Source organism: Suncus etruscus, chromosome 10, assembly GCF_024139225.1.
Source record: "Suncus etruscus isolate mSunEtr1 chromosome 10, mSunEtr1.pri.cur, whole genome shotgun sequence".
NCBI lineage: Eukaryota > Metazoa > Chordata > Mammalia > Eulipotyphla > Soricidae > Suncus > Suncus etruscus.
Window position 1 is genome coordinate 49,064,031 of NC_064857.1, and position 19,489 is coordinate 49,083,519.

General features: G+C 56.6%; 3 protein-coding genes across 6 annotated transcripts in view; 1 reads left to right on the forward strand and 2 right to left on the reverse strand.

Moving 5' to 3' along the window:
• Positions 1 to 388: 388 nt before the first annotated feature.
• CLIC3 (chloride intracellular channel 3) lies at positions 389 to 1,491 on the forward strand. The gene is made up of 5 exons (XM_049782612.1): positions 389 to 515; positions 595 to 720; positions 810 to 916; positions 1,017 to 1,192; positions 1,286 to 1,491. Exons 1-5 carry the CDS (start codon positions 460 to 462, stop codon positions 1,442 to 1,444), a joined length of 624 nt encoding a protein of 207 aa, XP_049638569.1. The 5' UTR covers positions 389 to 459; the 3' UTR covers positions 1,445 to 1,491.
• A 438-nt stretch (positions 1,492 to 1,929) lies between these two features.
• On the reverse strand, positions 1,930 to 3,596 carry PAXX (PAXX non-homologous end joining factor). The gene is made up of 7 exons (XM_049782595.1): positions 3,437 to 3,596; positions 3,306 to 3,366; positions 3,173 to 3,222; positions 2,894 to 3,087; positions 2,554 to 2,622; positions 2,322 to 2,403; positions 1,930 to 2,105 (listed from the first exon to the last, which is right to left on the reverse strand). Exons 1-7 carry the CDS (start codon positions 3,583 to 3,585, stop codon positions 2,066 to 2,068), a joined length of 645 nt encoding a protein of 214 aa, XP_049638552.1. The 5' UTR covers positions 3,586 to 3,596; the 3' UTR covers positions 1,930 to 2,065.
• A 10,554-nt stretch (positions 3,597 to 14,150) lies between these two features.
• Positions 14,151 to 19,489, reverse strand: part of PTGDS (prostaglandin D2 synthase) — a 28,875-nt gene continuing 23,536 nt past the window's right edge. The window contains exons 3-7 of one of the 4 annotated variants that reach the window (XM_049782589.1): positions 16,132 to 16,208; positions 15,448 to 15,564; positions 15,244 to 15,351; positions 14,808 to 14,833; positions 14,151 to 14,279 (exon numbers count right to left, since the gene is read on the reverse strand). In XM_049782589.1, the coding sequence (XP_049638546.1) occupies positions 14,811 to 14,833; positions 15,244 to 15,351; positions 15,448 to 15,564; positions 16,132 to 16,208 (325 nt within the window). In that variant the 3' untranslated portion in view covers positions 14,151 to 14,279; positions 14,808 to 14,810. Of the gene's footprint in view, positions 14,280 to 14,807; positions 14,834 to 14,920; positions 15,177 to 15,243; positions 15,352 to 15,447; positions 15,565 to 16,131; positions 16,209 to 19,489 lie in introns of those variants that run through there. The other 3 variants (XM_049782588.1, XM_049782587.1, XM_049782585.1) reach the window with 3 other exon arrangements.

A 19,489-nucleotide genomic window follows, 5' to 3' on the forward strand; every position in this document is an offset into this window, starting at 1 on the left:
GCAGGGCCCTGGGCTCAAGGCCCAGGTGGAGCTTGGGGGTCTGTATGGTTAGGCCTGATGGGCCCTTAGCACCCATGGCAGAGAGCCCATGGGTCCCGAAAGGATCTAACTGGCTCCAGTATCTCCTGGGGCCAGGGTGCTGTTTGGTGGGTGAACCACTTGCCCACCCCACGGTTGCTTCCAGCCGGCTGAGCTGAGAGCTTAAGTGCCAGGCCCTGAATTGGCACCTCTGTGCCCTCGCCCAGCCCCCAGGCAAATATGTGTGGGGCCCACCTCTCAGGGACCCGTGAAGGGCCCTCACAGTCCACTTGTTGGGCCGTGCCCACCAGCTTGGAGCCTGGTAGGTGCCCAGCCGGTCCCACCCAGCCTAGTGGCAGGATTCCTGAGCCCGCCCCACCCTCCCAGGCCAGCGAGGATGGAGAGAGCGTAGGCCACTGCCCGTCCTGCCAGAGACTCTTCATGCTCCTGCTCCTCAAGGGCGTGCCCTTCACGCTGACCACCGTGGACACTCGCAGGTGAGCCCCTGGCCCTGCCTGCAGCCCCCACCTGCCTCTGCCCCAGGCCAACACCTGCCCCTCTGCTTCGTGCCCGCAGGTCCCTGGATGTGCTGAAGGACTTTGCCCCTGGATCGCAGCTGCCCATCTTGCTCTATGATGGCGAGGCCAAAACGGACACGCTACAGATCGAGGAGTTTCTGGAGGAGACCCTGGGCCCTCCGGAGTGAGGCCCTGGACTGGGTGGCAAGGCGGGGCGGGGCAGGGCAGGACAGGGCAGGGCAGAGGGTCTGAAGCTTCTTTGCCTTCCCGCAGGTTCCCTGGTCTGGCCCCCCGCTACCGTGAGTCCAGCACGGCAGGCAACGACATCTTCCACCGGTTTTCTGCCTTCATCAAGAACCCGTTGCCCTCGCAGGATGACGGTGAGGGGGCCAAGAGGCCTCAAGGGAGGGGGGGGTGGCAGCAGGTGAGCGGTTGCGGATCTCCGCAGGACCCTCAGTGTCCCTTCCCTCCTCTCCATAGCCTTGTACCAGCAGCTGCTGCGCGCCCTGGCCAAACTGGACAGATACCTGCGGGAGCCCCTGGAGCATGAGCTGGCACAGGAGCCACAGCTGCGCGAGTCCCGCCGCCGCTTCCTAGACGGGGACCAGCTCACACTAGCCGACTGCTGCCTGCTGCCCAAGCTGCACACGGTGGACGTGAGCGGGGGGTGCAGGCGGCGGGAGAGTGGCGGGAGGGCGCGTGAGGTGCCAGTTCAGATCCTCACTGGTGCCCCGCACCTCGCCCCGCAGACCGTGTGCGCGCACTTTCGCCAGGCACCCATCCCCGCAGAGCTGCGCGGGGTCCGACGCTACCTGGACAGCGCCCTACAGGAGAAGGAGTTCCGATACACTTGCCCACACAGCTCTGAGATCCTGGCCGCCTACAGGCCGGCAGTGCGCCCCCGCTAGAGCTCCCCACCCCTCCTCTGCAGCCCCATAAAGCCATCTCTGTCCCAGCAAGTGTGTCCTGGCATCCGAGGGACCAGAGGTCGAGTGGGTCCTGACACAGCCCCTGCCCTGGCCCGAGAGGGGCAGCACGCCCCTGGGCTGGGTGTGGCCACCGCCTGTCGGAGCTGGTGGCACTAGATTGGGCTACCAAACCAGTCAGGCTGGGGAGGGGTGTGGCAAGATGGCAAGGAGGGTGGGGACAGAGTTAGGCCCAGCCAGGCCAACAGGGGCTCCGGGCCAGAAGGGGAGGCGTCTACATTCCCAGAGTCTGTCTGCATCAGAGTCAGGGTCCCCATGTGTGACCCTGACACTAAGAAACCCAGACACTGCCTTGCACACCCTTTCAGCCCAATGGGCAGGTGGGTAGGCACACAGGGCAGGTGCCACCTCCTCCTCAGGGGACATGGGTGAGGGCCCCATTCCCCTCCAGACCCCAGAGCCACAGATTGTCCGGGACATCACCCCAGGAAGCTTTTATTTGATGGGAGGGCAAGTTTCTGTGGGCAGGTGAGGAGGAGATGAAGCCTCAAGGCTGCCCTCCCCAATGTTGCCAGCACCTAGTAGACCCTCACTTGCAGACCCTCAGGTGTCCTCAAAGTCTACACCAGCAGCTGGTTTCTTACTGGGGGAGAAGAAGGGACACAGACTGTGTATGGGGCTGGTGGACATGGACGGATAAGCACAGGAGGCAGGTGGGCACAGGGAGTGCAGGAAGCATTGACACAGGAAGCAGGAGCGTACACAGAAAGCAGATGGGCACAGGAGATGGGTGCGTAGAGGAAGCAGGTGGGCACGGCAAGCAAGGCTGGGCAGAAGCAGCAGCCTGGACACTGGATACCTCTTAAAGCCAGGATTGATGAGGGATTCTCCTGGGCACCTTTTCCTGACCCCAGGCCCAGAGCTGCTCTGGAGATCTGGGTCTAGAAGAAACGGGGAGACAGAGAGCTGAGCCCCAAGATGAGCTCCAGGTCACAAGCCTACTCCAGGCAGAGATTTATTCTGGGGAGATGGAGTGCATCTGACTGCAGCAGTGACATCCCTTCCTGCCCCAGGGAACAGGCCTTACTTACCCCGCAAGAAGAGCTGAGGTCCCTCTGTCCAGGGGTTCTTCCTGGGACTGGTGGCTGCTTCCTGGAGAGCTAGGGGAAGAGTCAGAATGACAGTGTGGGCAAAGGATCCGCGAACCCAACCTAGCCAGCACCTGGCACACCCTCACTTGCAGACAGACCCTCAATTGTCCTCAAAGTCTACACTGCGGGCAGCTGATTTCTTACTGGGGGAGGAGGGACACAGACTGGGTACGGGGCTGATGGACACGACGGATAAGCACAGGAGGCAGGTGGGCACAGGGAGTGCATGGGCACAAGCTCGGGGGAGGGCTAGTTGCAGTGTGTCCCCTCCCTCTCCTACCTGTCAGTCGCCGCTCTGCGCTGCACACACGCTCTGCCAGGGCCAGCGTCAGCGCCTGCAACCTGGAGGTCGCTTCTGTGGCAGGCACCTTGGAGAGGTCGAAGTGCAGGGCAGTCGTGGGGCCTCCGGAGAGGGTCAGCGAGGCTTGGTCCTCCTGTAGGCTGACGGCCACCGCATTTTGCTCACAGGCTGCCCTGGGGAAAGGGGCAACGCTGAGCGCCGGGAGGCCAGGCGCTTGCAGGCCGTCCTCCCTCTCGTCCCTGAGCAAAGCTCACTCACCTGAACCGCGGGGTGATGGCCTGGCTGCCACTCAGGCCGAAGCGGGCTTTCTATGGGGCACAGAAGCTGTCACCGACGGGCCCCGACACCCCCAAGCAAACCTGCCACCCCCAGGGGCCCGCCCGTTACCCACGTGCTCCCTCAGGCTGTCCGGGGTGAAGCGAGTGCTCCAGAGCTCCACGCCGTCGGTCACACTGGGGCAAGTGGGGGACTCAATCAAAAGAGATCGGGGCACCCCGACGCCCCGCAGGCCCCGACACTCACTAGAGGTTGAAGTCGCCACCGTCCCCTTCCCCGTTTTCCTCCCCCAGGCAGTAGCACACGAAGCGCGGGGACCCGGGGCCTGGAGGGAGAGTGCAGAGAGGCGATGACAGCGGTTCCCGCGCCATGGGAAGCAGAAACTTAGAGCGCATGCGCGCGCGGCCGACGCTTCCGCATTCCAAAGCGCGGGGCTCGGCCCTGTGCGGGGCGGGGAGAGGCGGAGCGAGCGCAGCTGATTGGTGCGCGGGCAAGAGTGGGGCGGGACGTCGGGGAAAAAGAAGGCGGGGAGATTACGCGCTCTGCGAATGGGCGGGACAGTGGGAGGCTGGTGGAAGGAGCTTGACTTGCGCATTCAGTGAGTGGGCGGGACAGCGGGTGAGTGGGAGGGGCTTGAGTTTCGAGCTCGGCGAGTGGGCGGGGCAGCGGGCGAGTGGGGAGAACTTGAGTCACGTGTCTTTGAGTGGGCGTGGCCTAAATGGGGCTGGGAAGAGCATAGAGGTAGGACGTTTGCCTTGCCTGTAGAAGGACGTTGGTTCGAATCCCGGAATCCCACATGGTCCCCCGAGCCTGCAGGAGCGATTTTTTTTTGTTTGTTTTTGGTTTTTGGTTTTTGGGTCACACCCGGCAGCGCTCAGAGGTTACTCCTGGCTCTACACCCAGAAATCGCTCCTGGCAGGCTCGGGGGACTGTATGGGATGCGGGGATTCGAACCACTGTCCTGCATGCAAGGCAAACGCCCTACTCCATGCTATCTCTCCGGCCCCAGGAGCGATTTCTGAGCGTAAAGCCAAGAGGAACCCCTGAGCGTTGCTGGGTGTGACTCCCCCCCCCAAAAAAAAGAACTGAGTTTGTTGGGGGATCCCGTTCTCACCAGGACTCAGGACCATGGGGCCCCATCCCTAGGATTCAGCACCACCCATCACTCCGCCCATCATTCCTGCGACCTATTAAATACAGGGTTTCCTCCTAGGCTTGCCCTCTCCTGCCCCTGGCCCAGCCCAGCCCAGCCCCCCCCAGTCTCTCCTACTGCCTATCCATGGTTCCTTCCAAGCTTTCTACCGCCTCACTGGAACATCCAAAACGCACAAGTGAAAAAGTAGGGGCAGCCCAGAGACAACCCCGCTGCTCCTCATTTGCACTGTGGTGACCTGAGCCCGCCTAGATCTGGAGGGCACCTGGTCAACAGGCCAGGCTAGGACCTGGCTTAGAAGTCTGGTAACCCAGCAGCTCTGCAAGGCCATGAGTAGCCATGGGAACAGAGATGGCTAAGCTGTGAATGGAGGGAGAGGCTGGAAGCACGGGGTCGGGGTAGGGATCAGAGACAGGCTTGTGCAGGGGTAGTTCTCCTCTGCTCCCTGGGAGGCCCCACATCCACACATAGGCCCTAGGAAGGTGACAGAGCATCTGCCTATCATTAATCATGCCAGACTTACCCGCTTCCTCCTGGGCTCAGGCCTGTCCCTTCCTCCTGGGAAGGGCCTCACACACACACACACACACACACACACACACACACACACACACACACACACACACACACACACACACACACATTGCCTCCTCTTTGCATGCCCACACCTCTGAGGCCTTTCCCAGTCACCAAGTCAGGGTAATGGTGAATTCAACCCTGCCCCAGTCTCATGTTCTCATCCCACCCATGTGACCCCCTGCATCCCACCTGTGACCTCATCCCTAGTTCCCCATGTGCCGAATTGTCCTAATCTGGGTGATTTGTTATTCGACAGTTTGCTTTCCACTCCTGTTTATTGCCCCCACCCTTACTGTTCCTGAGACTTTGAGTTTAAGGTATGATCAGAAACACAGGCTGGGAACTGGGGGCTTAGACAGAGTTGGTGAGGAGAAACATCTGAGTTATGTGTTTGCGTTGAGTTTTGGCAACACAGATCCAGCTAAAGGCTCAATTCCTGGCTGTGTGCTCAGGGCTCACTTCTGGCAAACCTCAGGGAAACTGGTCCTCTGATATGTGTGTAAAGCCCATTCCTCAGCTGGCCAGGAGCAGGGGTGTCAGGGTGGATGGGCAGAGCAGGAAAGATGTCAGGAAGGGACTTGTGGGCCTCAGAGTAGGGAAGATGATTGAGGAGGAAGTCTGAATAGAGGGGGAAAGTGAGGATACACCCAAGATGATGGGGAGGTGCTCTGGACCTCCCCACTTCGTCATGACCTCAGCACCTTGAATAGGGAGCCATGAGCCATGAGGGCAGGGACAGGTGACTGGCAGACAGACAACCGTGACTTTGGAACTTTGGGGCCAAGTGCTCCGCAATAACCCCTGGGACTATCAGTCACAGCCCTGGCCCTTGAGCATGTGCCCTGCATACAAAGGGTTTGCAGCTGCCTTTAATTAGTAAAACTTTGACCTGGGACATTTCCCTGGTTTGCTAGGATCAGCCCTAAATGTATGTGTTTATTTTGGTTTTAGATCTTGGGCTACAACCTGGTATTCAGGGCTTATTACAGGCTCTGCAATCAGGGATCACTCAGGAGTGATCCAGGTTTTGGGGCCATACCTGGAGGCTCTCAGAGATTACTCTTGACTGTATTCAGAAATTATTCTCGAAGGGGCCGGAAAGATAGCACAGAGGTAGGGCATTTGTTTTGCACACGGCCAACCCAGGATGGACCTAGGTTTGATTCCCAGCATCCCATATGGTCCCCAGCCTGCCAGGAGTGATTTTTTTGTTGTTTGTTTTGTTTTTCTGGGACACACTCAGTGATACTCAGGGATTACTCCTGGCTATGCGCTGAGAAATCGCTCCTGGCTTGGGGGACCATATGGGACATCAGGAGATCAAATCACAACCTATCCTAGGCTAGTACTTGCAAGGCAGATGCCTTACTTCTAGTGTCACTGTTCTGGCCCCCAGGAGTGATTTTTGAGTGCAGAGTCAGGAGTAACCCCCTGAGCGTTGCCAGGTGTGGCCCAAAAACAAAACAAAACAAAAAAAAACAAAAAAAAAAAACAAAAAAAAAAAAGAAAGAAAAAAAGAAAAGAAAGACGAAAGGGAGGAAGGGAGGGAGGAAGAACGGAAGGGAGGGAGAGAGAGAGGAAAGGAAGGAAGGAAGGAAGGAAGGAAGGAAGGAAGGAAGGAAGGAAGGAAGGAAGGAAGGAAGGAAGGAAGGAAGGAAGGAAGGAAGGAGGGAGGGAGGGAGGAAGGGAGGGAAGGAAGGAAGGAAGGAAGAAAGGAAGGAAGGAAGGAAGGAAGGAGAGAAGGAAGGAAGGAAGGAAGGAAGAAAGGAAGGAAGGAAGGAAGGAAGGAAGGAAAGAAGGAAGGAAGGAAGGAAGGAGGGAGGGAGGAAGGGAGGGAAGGAAGGAAGGGAGGAAGGATAAAAAGAAGAAAGATTATTTCTCAAACCTGCTGGGTAGGCCATGTGCAAGGAGAGTTGCCTTCCCTGTCATCCTCTGGCCCAACCCTGTTTGTGTTTATTTGCAAGGTTGTTCTCCCCTGCCCCCCATGAAGAGGGAGACTCCACAGATAGCCAAATGACTCCAAGGGTTGGAGCATCTGTGGAGCTAGGGTGAGCTAAAACCATGGGAGTTGGAGTGTTGAGAAAGTTTCCCTCTTGGAGCTCTCCCCAGGTTCACCAGGTTCACCCCATATTGACAGTTGCTTTGAGTGCAGAGAACTGAGTCAGGCCTTAGAGCTTGAAAGTTGTAAGAATAGATATGTAGGGGCCGGGCGGTGGCGCTGGAGGTAAGGTGCCTGCCTTGCCTGCGCTAGCCTAGGACGGACCGCGGTTCGATCCCCCGGCATCCCATATGGTCCCCCAAGAAGCCAGGAGCAACTTCTGAGCACATAGCCAGGAGTAACCCCTGAGCGTCACAGGGTGTGGCCCAAAAACCAAAAAAAAAAAAAAAAAGAATAGATATGTAAAGAAAAAAACAAAGAAAAATAATAATAAATATGTGCTCTGAGCTCCAGTGTCTCTCTCTCTGGTCATTTATTACATACTATTGGGGCTAACACAGCACCTGCCACAAAAATGGGCTGCAAAACACAGTAAAGAAATCAGAAAATCCCAATCAAAATTACATAGGATTGGGACCAGAGTACAGCAGGTAGGGCATTTGCCTTGCATGTGCCAACCCAGGTTCAACCTCGGCATTCAATACTCGGCATCTCCAAGCCTGCCAGGAATAATTTCCAAACACAGAGCTAAGAGTAACCCCTGAGATCCTCCATGTCCAAAAACGAAGCAAAACAAACAAACAAACAATACCACATAGTTACCACAGAAAAATGACCCTGCTTCTCTACCAAACTGCAAGGGAATAAAAGGGTCGCTGACATATTCCAGGTCTGGTTTGCGCTGATCCCTCTGGGGCCCTCTCAGAATGTGTGAGGATGATCCCCTTTCTGCATGAACCACAACAGCCCTCAACCCCCTCCCACAGAAATGGCCCGACCCTGCTCCCTGACTTAACCATCTCAGACTGCAAAGCCATCGTATTGTTTCAGATCTAAAGATTCTGGATCTTGAGGACCCTGTGCTGCACCTCAAACTTTCCTACTTGTGGGGCCGGAGAGATAGCATGGAGGTAAGGCGTTTGCCTTTCATGCAGGAGGTCATCGGTTCGAATCCCGGCGCCCCATATGGTCCCCTGTGCCTGCCAGGAGCAATTTCTGAGCCTGGAGCCAGGAATAACCCCTGAGCACTGCCAGGTGTGACCCAAAAACCAAAAAAAAAAAAAAAAAAAAAAAAAAAAAAAAAAAAAAAAAAACTTTCCTACTTGTGTCAGCCCAGTGTATCCCAAGAAATCTGGTGGGAAAGTTCCATAAAAATCTCCCAAACTGGGGCTGGCGAGGTGGTGCTAGAGGTAAGGTGTCTGCCTTGCAAGCTCTAACCAAGGATCAGGACCGCGGTTCGATCCCCCAGCGTCCCATATGGTCCCCCAAGCCAGGGGCAATTTCTGAGTGCTTAGCCAGGAGTAACCCCTGAGCATCAAACATGTGTGGCCCGAAAAAACAAAAAACAAAAAAACAAAAAATCTCCCAAACTGGGCCAGAGAGATAGCATGGAGGTAAGGCATTTGCCCTTCATGCAGAAGGACGGTGGTTCGAATCCTGGCATCCCATATGGTCCCCTGTGCCTGCCAGGAGCGATTTCTGAGCATAGAGCCAGAAGTAACCCCTGAGCACTGTCGGGTGTGACTCCCCCCAAAAAAATCTCCCAAACTAGAATGACTTTGGTGTAATGGGTAGCGAGACTGCCTTGAATGCAGCTGACTGGACACAGACCGCAGTTTGAATCCCGACCTCCCACAATCAGTGGTCCTCAAACTATGGCCCGCGGGCCACATATTGTATTTGTATCTGTTTTGTTTCTTCATTGCAAAATAAGATATATGCAGTGTGCATAAGAATTCGTTCATGGGCCCGGAGAGATAGCACAGTGGCGTTTGTCTTGCAAGCAGCCGATCCAGGACCAAAGGTGGTTGGTTTGAATCCCGGTGTCCCATATGATCCCCCGTGCCTGCCAGGAGCTATATCTGAGCAGACAGCCAGGAGTGACCCCTGAGCATTGCCAGGTGTGGCCCAAAAACCAAAAAAAAAAAAAAAAAAAAGAATTCGTTCATAAGTTTTGTTTTTACTATAGTCAGACCCTCCAATGGTCTGAGGGACAGTGAACTGGCCCCCTGTTTAAAAAGTTTGAGGACCCCTGTCCCACATGGTCCTGGACCCTGCCAGGAGCGACTCTAGCTGCAGAACCAGGAGGAACCCCTGCGCATCGCCGCATGTGACCACTAAAAAAATAAAAAAAAAAAGAAATCTCCCAAACTTAGGGAGCTTAAACAGAAACATAGAAGCTCAGCTAGATTGATAGTGTCAACCTTCAGACACCTACTTTAGTAACACCCTGGAGAAAGAGAACAATTATTACAAATTGACCCCTATGGATCTAAGTTTGGACCATTTCATTTGCCTTTGTGTTATAACAAACAATATAATGTAAATTCATTTGTGTCTGTAAGAGGTTAGGCTAGAGTGGTGGGTGGGAAATTGGGGACACTGGAGAAAGGAAGGTCACACTGGTGTTGGGGTTGGTGTTAGAACATTTAATGCCTGGGGGTCGGAGAGATGGCACAACAGTAAGATATTTGCGTTGCATCCCATATGGTCCCCAAGCCTGCCGGGGTGATTTCTGAGCATAAAGCCAAGAGTAGCCCTTGAGTGCTGCCGGGTGTGACCCCAAAACCAAAAAGAAACAAACAAAAAAATCTGAGCGTAGAACATTTAATGCCTGAAACAACTGTGTTATGAATGACTTAGTAAATCATGGTGCTATTATAAAACTTTTTAGAGAATAAATTGAACAATCTAATATCTGTTAAAGCTATTTTTTTTTTTTTTTTTTGGTTTTTGGGCCACACCCGGCGATGCTCAGGGGTTACTCCTGGCTGTCTGCTCAGAAATAGCTCCTGGCAGGCACAGGGGACCATATGGGACACCGGGATTCGAACCAACCACCTTTGGTCCTGGATCGGCTGCTTGCAAGGCAAACACCGCTATGCTATCTCTCCGGGCCTATTAAAGCTATTTTTATAGAGAGATAGAATGTGAGTAGGGCGCTTGCTTTGCATGCAGTTGACCCAGGTTTGATTCCCAGCAACTCATATGGTCCCCCAAGGCCTGTCAGGAGTGATCCCTTAGTGCAGAGCCAAGAGGAAGACTTGAGCATGGTCAGGTGTGGCCCTCCCACAAGAGAGATTTTGTCCACTGCCCCAATAGGGGAATAACTGTAAAAATGAAGACCATTTCCAGGGCAAGCAGCCCTCAGTAGAGGGACATCTCAGGCCCACCACTTATCCTTATGTGGGAGAATGAGCCACACCATCTGGAGGCCACTGTCCCCTGGGAAAAAATTGACCAACATCTCAAATGTGTGGCCCTTCTCTTTTGGTTTCATTTTGGGCTACATCCAGAACTGCTCAGGAGTAAAATCCAGCTCTGCACTCGTGAATTACTCCTGGCAGTATTCGGGGGACTACCTGGACGTTGCGGATGGAACCCAGGCCGGTTGTGTGCAAAGCAAATGCCTTCACCGCTGTGCTCTTGCTTTGAGCTCGAAAGTGTGGCCATTCTATTATTTCTGTTCTCTTAGACTGACTCTGATGTAGGCATTGGGTTGTACTCTGGGAAGAAGGAAGTGTGTGTGTGTGTGTGTGTGTGTGTGTGTGTGTGTGTGTGTGTGTGTGTGTGGATTCCTAGGAGGGCCTGTCTTGACCTGGTATGTCGGATCCTTGGGAACCATCAGGGGCTTTGTGGGGAGGAAACAGAGCTCCAATGGGGCTGTCATAGGGACAACTGTCCTGGGCCTCCTAGGCACGTGTCATCACAGATAGGGCTGTTGTGCAGGAAGAGTTTGGGGTGCCCATGACATGGGCAGAAGGGGTCTGTGGTGCCCATGCTACGGGCAGGTGGAGTCTGAGATGCCCACGCCATGGTCTGCTGGGAACAAGGGCCTGTGTACCCGAGAGTGCTGGCTCTGCCCAAATTCAGTTCAGGAGGACAGAACTGGCCTGTTTGTGGGAGTCCTGATGGCCTGGCCACCAGCAGGCCTGCTTCCCCGTTTCTGGGCAGTCCACATCCCCAGGTCGCCCATACCCTGGCCCCATATCAGACACTCAGACACGCAAACTTGAAGGCTTGCAGTTCGTTTATTGCGTTGGGGTGGGGGTGGGTTGGGGTGGGTGGAGTAGATGAAATGTTGGGGCATCCTGCAGTCCAGGCGCAGAAATCCACGGCTCGGCTCTCTTCTGGCTGGACCCTCACTGCAGACGAAGTGTGGGGGGCAGAGTTGAGTGTCCTCTGACTGCAGTGCCCCCTCGGCCTAGCCTGCCCCGGCCTTACTTCTCTGGGACCACCCTAGTCCTGACACCAAGAGACCAGAAACCCCGGGGATCATCGGCCGAGGGGAGCTGGGCAATGCTAATCTGGGGAGGGGTCCGGGTCCACTGCTCCAGCTCACCTTGGAGAAGCTGCTGGCACATTGGTCTGTGGGAGAGAGAGGCAGCCTGAGAGATTGGCCAGAGTAAGCCCAGAACCAGCCCTGAAACACCCATTTCCCGAGGCCAAGCCCCTCCCTCAACCCTCCCTGGACCAGGACCACCCAGCAGAACACGCCCACTCGACAAACTCCTCCCCTTGCCCCGCCCCTCTGATAAGCCTCTTCCATTGCCCGGCCTCCACAGGCCATACCTGTCCGGCCTTGCCACCCTCCGCAAGTTTAGGGACCCTCTAGCCCAGGGGTCTTCAACTATGGCTAGCCAAGAGCAGACCATGGTTCTCATTGAAATGTTTGCTAATTTAATTTTAACTGTTCTTCATTTTATTTATTTGTTTATTTATTTATTTGATTTTGGGGGCACCTCTGGCGACGCTCAGGAGTTCCTCCTGGCTCTGCACTCAGAAATCTCTCTTAGCAGTAGATCATATAGGATGCTGGGGATCGAACCCGGGTCTGTTCTGGGTCGGCCGCTAGCAAGGCAAATTGCTGTACTATCACTCCAGCCCTGCTCTTCACTTTAAATATTCTATTTGTTCCCTTTTTTTAAAACTTCAAAATAAGATATGTGCACACGAGCACCCCCTAGCCTGCCAGGAGCGATTTCTGAGCCCAAAGTCAGGAGTAACCCATGAGCACTGCTGAGTGTGGCCTCCAAGCCCCCACCAAAAGTTTGAGGACCCTCGCTCTAGCCCCTCTAGGGGCTCAGCGCCCCACCCACTACTCACCTGTCTTGGGCAGCATGGCTCCCTGACTGGGGTTGAGGCCCACTTGGGGTACCAGCTGCTGCATCTTCTGGGCGCCTTCTGGAAACATCTCTGGGGCTCGTCCTGAGGGTGAAGAGGGCTAGTGAGAATGGAGGGTGGAGCAAGGTTCTCCAGCCCAGGCCACAGACCCCTCAAAGTGTCAGGGAGCCGGGGCATCATGGGGTGGGTCACGTGGGCCACACTCAGGGGACGCCTAGAGGGGCCAGGAGCAAGCTCTGGCGCCCACACCCACCATACAGCTGCAGCCACACGGTGTTGGTGTTGCCCTTCTGCGCCTTGATGTACAGCACCGCGTAGTGCTTGTAGTCGGTGGCCGCCACCCTGATGTCCACCTGGGCCATGGCTGGGGGGGGGGGGCAAGAGAGCTGAGAGCCTGCCCTGGTACCATCTAGGCGCCCACAGATGTTCCACCCTGAGCAACAGGTCAGCAGCCCCAGCCCCTTTGCCTCACCCGTGTCACTGAACTGCCCGTCCACGGCACCCTTGGCATAGGTCGTGTCCACCTTCTGGCACCCGCCATCTGGCCTGCGGAGAAAAAAAGCACCTGAGGGTGCCCCTGCCTTGCCCACACTGACACAGCTGCCTACCATTGGCCAGGCCTGTCAGTCTCCTGTCAAACCACACTTGGAGCAGGGCTACTCAAGGCTTCCTGGAGCTGGGCTGATAGGGTGTGAGGGGCGCCACCGAAAGTGGGACATGTGGGGTTGGTCACTCACGTGGGGTAGCCCAGCTTGAGCCCCAGGTCACCATTGGCCGCAGGGGTGACCGAGACTATGGGCATCTTCATGTTGTCCTTGGTGTCCTGGAAATCCTGATCGTCAGACACAAGCCCCACGATGTACCAGGTACCCTGGAACTGCAGAGTGGCAGGAAAGGCTGAAGGGGTCCCAGACTCAACCCTGGCCACGCACACCATCACTGGGCGCTCATGGGCATGGCCCAGAGTCTTCTCCCAGTACCTTCTCCCAGAAAATGAGGCAGTCAGGGTCTTCCTCCTGTCCTCCAGCTTCAGCGAGGCTAGCCCAGGCCTCACTGACCAGGCTGCTCAGACCCTGCAGCTGGGAGGAGCAGAGCCAGTCCTGGGCCCTGCGAACATACCTGGCTGGCATCAAAGTTGGCCTGGATGGGAACCTCTGCTTGGCCTGCAGTGGCCTTGAACAGGCCCAGGACAGCACTGATGAGCAGGGCCTGCAGCATGGTGGTGTCAGAGATGGTTCTGGTGAACTGGGCTGGGGTGCTTGGGCCTTTATGCCCCGGTCAGGCTGGGCCTGTGCCCAATGCATGACAGGCCCCGGATAGAGTTGTGCCCCACAGTGTCCACCCACCTTTCAGCCCACTGGCAGCGGGAGGGCCTGTCTGGGGTTCCACTGGGCTGCCAGGGCCCCTCCTCTCAGAAGGTGCCAGACCCCTTCTCACCCTGGAGCCTGACATCCGGGAGCCTGACACCACCTGGTGCCCAGCTGAGGGGCCAGGCGGCAGGGACTGGGCCCTGTGGGGCCGATGGGGGTGGACAGGGCTATGTGCCAAGACCCAGCAGGTCCCACTCACTCCAGCATCTGTCTTGGGGCCCAGGACACTGGGCCAGTTTCCCTTTGTCCCCTGAAGCCCTCTTTGTCCAGGACTGCATAATCCTAGCCATCAGGGCAGACACCAAGATCCGGGGCTGCCCCTTCTGGGGGAGTGACTGCAGCAGGGGCCAGACTGACCTGAACCTGCCCAATTGGTGCCAAGGCACAGGAGCAAGGTTGGGGCAAGAAATGCCTTGCGGCTGGAGTGTCCCGCACCCTGGAATGTCATCGTGGGGTCCAGCTACTGGGGGTCAGGAGGGACAGTGAGGACCTTGAGCAGGAACCAGGAAAGTGACTGATACATGCCCGGAGGGACAATGAGGACCAATGTCAGGAGACAAAAAGATTACTATTCATCAGCTTTATTGGGGTGCACAAAACAGGGTTAAGTGGGGGTGGGATGGGGTAGAGGCTGAGCAGCTAGAGCGAGGGGTTGCTGGCCGATGGGCACAGAGCAGCATAGCCGATCTGGAGGGCTGGGATCTCCTGGCCAAGAGAAGATGGGCTGTCAGCAAGGTGGGGGCCACAGTGCACCCCACCCCTCACCGGGCCCTGGGAGGATTCCTCTCAGCTCTGGTACCTACTCCTGAGGTCACATAGCCTCACCATGTCTCTCCTTTCTTCCTCTAAGCAACATCTTCTTGACCTCTGCGGTCCCCATCCACCTCTCCACCAGCCCCTCTGCAGCACCTCCATCTGGCTTCAAGCTCCTCCTCTGCCTGGCTTAAGACTAGGCTGAATACCAGGCAGTGACGGGCCTTGTTCTGGCACTGCATCTTTAGACCCGCATACCGAAGAGGCTAGAGGCGCTGTGCTGTGCCTGGGCAGCCTCACCCAACACGTGGACTCTATATTTTATGTTTTAGTCAACAGTTCTGGCTGCAGTTCCAGCTCCTGACCTAAAGTCTCCACATAGCAGCCCAGCCTGTAGGAGTTGGGGTTCAGTGAGGGCTGTGCCCGCTGTGGCCCAGGGCTGTGAGGGTCTGCACGGTAGATGGAGCCCCCCTCACTCACCTATCACTGGTCATCAATGCATTTACCTGCCAAGAGAAAGACCCAGGAGGCCCTCAGCGCCCCAGCGGAGGAAGTAACTCCTGAATGCCCAGCCCTGGGGAGCTTATCTGAGGTATCTGGGGGAGTCCTCAGACCAAAGCCTCCTGCCCATTCCACCCTCCTTGGCCTTCAAGCCAAGAGGGGACCCTCTGCCCACCAATCTCCTGAGGCCCCCCCAGGCTGAGGACCCCTGTGTCTTTAGAGCTGGCCCAAGCCAGGCACAAGGGTGCTTGGGACATCAGGGAGGGGACATTCTTGTGCCAAGGCCTGGGTGGAGGACAGGTCGTGTGGGCGGAGTAGGCAGTGTGGCCACAGGAAGCCACCCCAGAACTCCCGACCTGGGCCTGAGTCTTGGAAGCTAATCTGCTGCGGCCCCACCCACAGATTAGGATCTCACCGATTTTGTGCAGGAACACAATGTCCTCATCTGTGAAGCCCTGGGAGTGGGCAAAGCTGCGGAACTTCTCATTCAGTTCCTTCTTGGCCACTGGGTCCTGTGAGCGAGCTGGGGCAGAACGGGGAGGATCAGGGCTTGGGGCCATATGCTGCCTCCCCTCAACTGCCTCTGGATCAACTCAGGACGCCACGATGGGGCACATACTGTAGAGCATGGCCATGAACAGCCCCTCGTCTGGGCCGTTAGTGCTCCGTGTGATGAACATGGCGTACTGGTCATAGTCGGTCTCCCGCACCAGCAGTTCGTGGTTGCCGCCCCACTCTGTAACACAGAGATGAAGACTGAGGGGCCCAGCTGCAGGCCTCCCCTTCCCTTGCACTTTCCCTCACCCTTCAATTAGTCTGTGCTTCCCCAGGCCTGTACTGGGGTAGACAGGGAGGCAGGCAGCCCCTCCAGTGGTCACCTAAACAGCAGTGTACTCTGAGGGTTCAATGTCCCAAACCAGAAAACCGGGTCACTCAGGAAATAATGGGGGTTTAGGAAGACTGGGGGTGGGGCACAAGAAGCCTAGAGCAGAGAAGGGGGAGGCTGAGCGAGGGCTCGGGGGAGAGCCTGGCTGCAGAGAAAGAACCCTGTGCACCCTGAGTGTAGGCAGGTGGTTGGCCACTTGGGTTGTTTTCTTTTTGTGTTTATATTCGTTTTGGGCCACACTCTGCACATTGCTCAGGGCTTAGTCCTGGCTCTGCATTCATGGGTCACTCCTGGTTGGACTCCTTGCCTAGATGGGAGGCAGCTGTGGATCGAACTCAGGTCAGCAAGGTGCAAAGCAAATGCACAAGCCCCTGTGCTGTGGCTCCTGCCTCATGGCGTGGGATCGAGTCCACTCACTGGGTTTGTTGTATCTGTAGTGGCCAGGAGTCCCAGTGGGTTCCAGCAGCAGGCTCCAGGTAATGCACTGGGTGTCCCTGTAGGTAGGTCATGCAGGGCAGGGGTCTCAGGATTGCCAGGTGGGAGCCCCCAGCCCTGAAGCCTGTCCCACTGCCCCACCTGATGTAGGTGGCAGTCAAGTTGAGAGCACCATTCTCAGCATTGGTCACCACTGCCTTGCCCATGGACAAATTTGGCTTCTTCTCCTGCATCCAGGTCGTGTTGGAGGCCAGGGCCAGGGTGAACCAGCGTCCCAGGAACTGCAGAACCAATGCCCACAAATAACCTTCTGAGGTGCCCTGAACCTACCCAGGACCCTGAACTTGGTAGTGTTGGCCCTGCCCACTTGGAGACTGGCCCCTTCCATAGAGCTCTGCCCATGCCCCTCCGAGACCCACACCCACTGCTGCACCCCTTACCCAGCTAGACCCCCACCTTAGTGAGGCCGCACTGGGCACCACACCAGGCCTTCACTGATGCACTGGCATCACTGGCCTTAGGTGGCTGCAGAGAGTGCTTAAGGGGAATCCATGGTGGGTGAACAACAGCCCAGCCCCACAACCTCGTACACGAACAGTATCCTGGAGACCCGGTGTCTGACTGCACACACAGGGATGACGGGGCACAACCTGACGCTCCCTCCACAATGTGCAGCCATTCTAGGGAAGGCCCCTGCTGCCGGATCTCATCCCCTTCCCAGGCAGAGAGCCCTGCCCTCTCGGGCAGGCAGGAGAGCCCCTCACCTGGTCCTGTTTGAAGTTGGGCTGCACAGACACCTCGCTCAGTGCAGGAGTCTGCAGCCCGGCCAGCAGGGTCAGCAGGGCCAGAGCCATCCACGGACCATTCCCAGCCACCATCCTTTACTGACAAGCAGGTGACCAGGGCCTGGTGCCAGCCTCGGGCAGAGTGGAGGCAGCTAGAGAAATGAGCACAGCCCTGGGGGGAGACCCCTATTTATGGACCCGCCTTGGCCTCCTGCTGGCCCCTGGGCTGGCCAGCACTTCGTAATGCTGTGTAGGAGGACAGTGCCCAGGGCCCAGTGGCAGCCTCACCCCCATCCCCTGAGGGCAGCTTATGTAACAGGCCCTGACTCCTGAGGGCCTCCCCTCACTGATGTGGGATGGAGCTGGTCATGCAGAGGCTTCCGTGGTGGCAGCTCCCTGTTCCCCAGACCCACCAGCTGGGATGGGTCCTGGGCTCCACACTTCCTCTGGCTCCTGTCCGTTCGGCCATGACCCTTCCTCAGACCCCTCCAAGGAGTCAAATGCAAAGGCCCACTGGTCCCTAGAGAGGCCCAGGCTGGAGAGACATGGGCCAAGGTAAAGAAACTAAATCTGCTTGTCCTGGAGCACAGGATCAGGCCAGCTGGGCGGGCAGCCTCCCACAGCAGCCAGGGCATGGGGTCCCTCCCTTGGTGTTGGTCACTGCTGGCGTGGTTCAGGTACCCTGCTGCTCCAGCTGAACCCCAGGGCCTGCACATACTCCCCTGCTCATAGCTATAGCTGCCGGTCCCAGTAAAGGTGGATCTGGTGCTCCCAGACTGCCGCTACCCAGAAGCCAGCCTGGTTTCACACACTGCCCCAGAGATTCAGGGTCCTGTCCCCTGTGGCAAGTGTCCATGAGAGACCACCGAAGGCCCTGGGCACTTAGGGGCAGGGGGTACAGCAGCAGGTCACCTCTTGCCTGATTCCTGCTGAAAGGCCCTGTCCCAGGCCCAGCCTCCTCTGCCTGGAATCCTTATCCTGGCCTCTGGTTTTGGATGGGCCCCCCAAAGGTTGCTCAGAACTCACCAGGGGGGTGGGGCCAGAGCAATAGGTCAGTGGGAGGGCATTCGCCTTGCATAGGTCTGACCCGAGTTTGATCCCAGGCAGATATGGGATATTATGGGAATAAGGTCCCCTGAACCCATCAGGAATGATTCCTGAGTGCAAAGCCAAGGGTCAGCCCTGAGCAATGGTAGTTGGGACCCAAAGACAAGACCAGGAGTGGCGAACACGCGGCTCTCGAGCCAAATGCAGTTCCTGGGCAAAATGAATGTGGCTCTTTGCCTCTTCTCATTATTTTGTATACTGTGGCTCTTTGCCAAGTTTGGATTTTGTTCTGCTGCTTCTGAGGAGGGACCTCTGAGGAGAGATCTCCAAGCGCATAGTCCCACCCCCAGGCTGTGTCATCCAGTCTCCCATGCCTCAGAAACAACTGCACAGGCCAGCGAGGGGAGGACCCATGTGGCACATGTTGGGTCACATCTGGCCGTTAGTTCTTAGTGTGGAGGACGCAGCACACCCTCATCATCACTGCAGGATTTTTACCCTCACTCAAAATGGCAAAATGTAATATGTGTTTAATATGTTATTGTTAAAATTATATGCTTTTGTGTGAGTGTTTGTCTGTTTTGGCAGGTCACTGCGTGGTGTGGCTCTCTGACTCTCACAATTTAAAATTTTGGCTCTTTGTGTCGAACTTGTTCACCACCCCTGGACAAGACCAAAAGTGACCAGGAGGATTCTTGGGGTTCGCTTCCCCCTGCTGGTGAGGAAGAAAGATGAATCCCAGGTCCTGGAGGCACTGATCCTGCCTCTATCCCCACATGACCCAGGACCCCAATCCACGTGGGGGTGGGGGAGGCGAATGAGGAGGGATTAGCCACCTGCCCCATCCCCGAAGCACCCCCCCTTTTTAGGTAGGAGATAGGCTTCACTTCGGGGGAAGGGCAACAGCTCAGGACAGGCTTCCCTGGAACCCCATGGAAGCCTGAGTTTCCCCCATCAGCTCCCTTGCAGGAGCTGCCAGGCAGCAGGTATGGGGCGGCCAAGCTTCAGGAAGGGCAGGACCGGGGGGATCTGTGCCCAGCTTGCACTGCCCCTGGACTGCCTCTGGCTGCAGCCCAGCCCAGGAACAGACATGGGATGCCTGTTTACCCTTCACTGCAGAGAAGCACAGGGGATTTGAGCTTAATCTCCAGCACCCCCATAGTGCATGAGCACAGAGCCAGGAGTCGGTCACCTCTGAGCACCACTGGTGTGGCCCCAAAATCTAAAAGTAAAATGTCCCATTTCGGCTGCATTTGCACCCCCAAGTTGCAGACTGTTGCCTCTCAGTGGCCACTAAGGCTCACACAGCCAAGACAACACCTCCCAGGAGGCTGAGGAAGACCCACTTGGGTAGTGCCCCAGGGCAACTGCTCTCTGCAGGTTGTTTCTCAGGAACAGGGCATTCTTGCACCCCTGCACCTGTGGGTGTGGGCACCAAAGGCTCAGATAATTGGGCACAAAAGGCTCAGAATAAAGGGGGAAGGATGAAGCAGGCCTTGAGCTGTTCC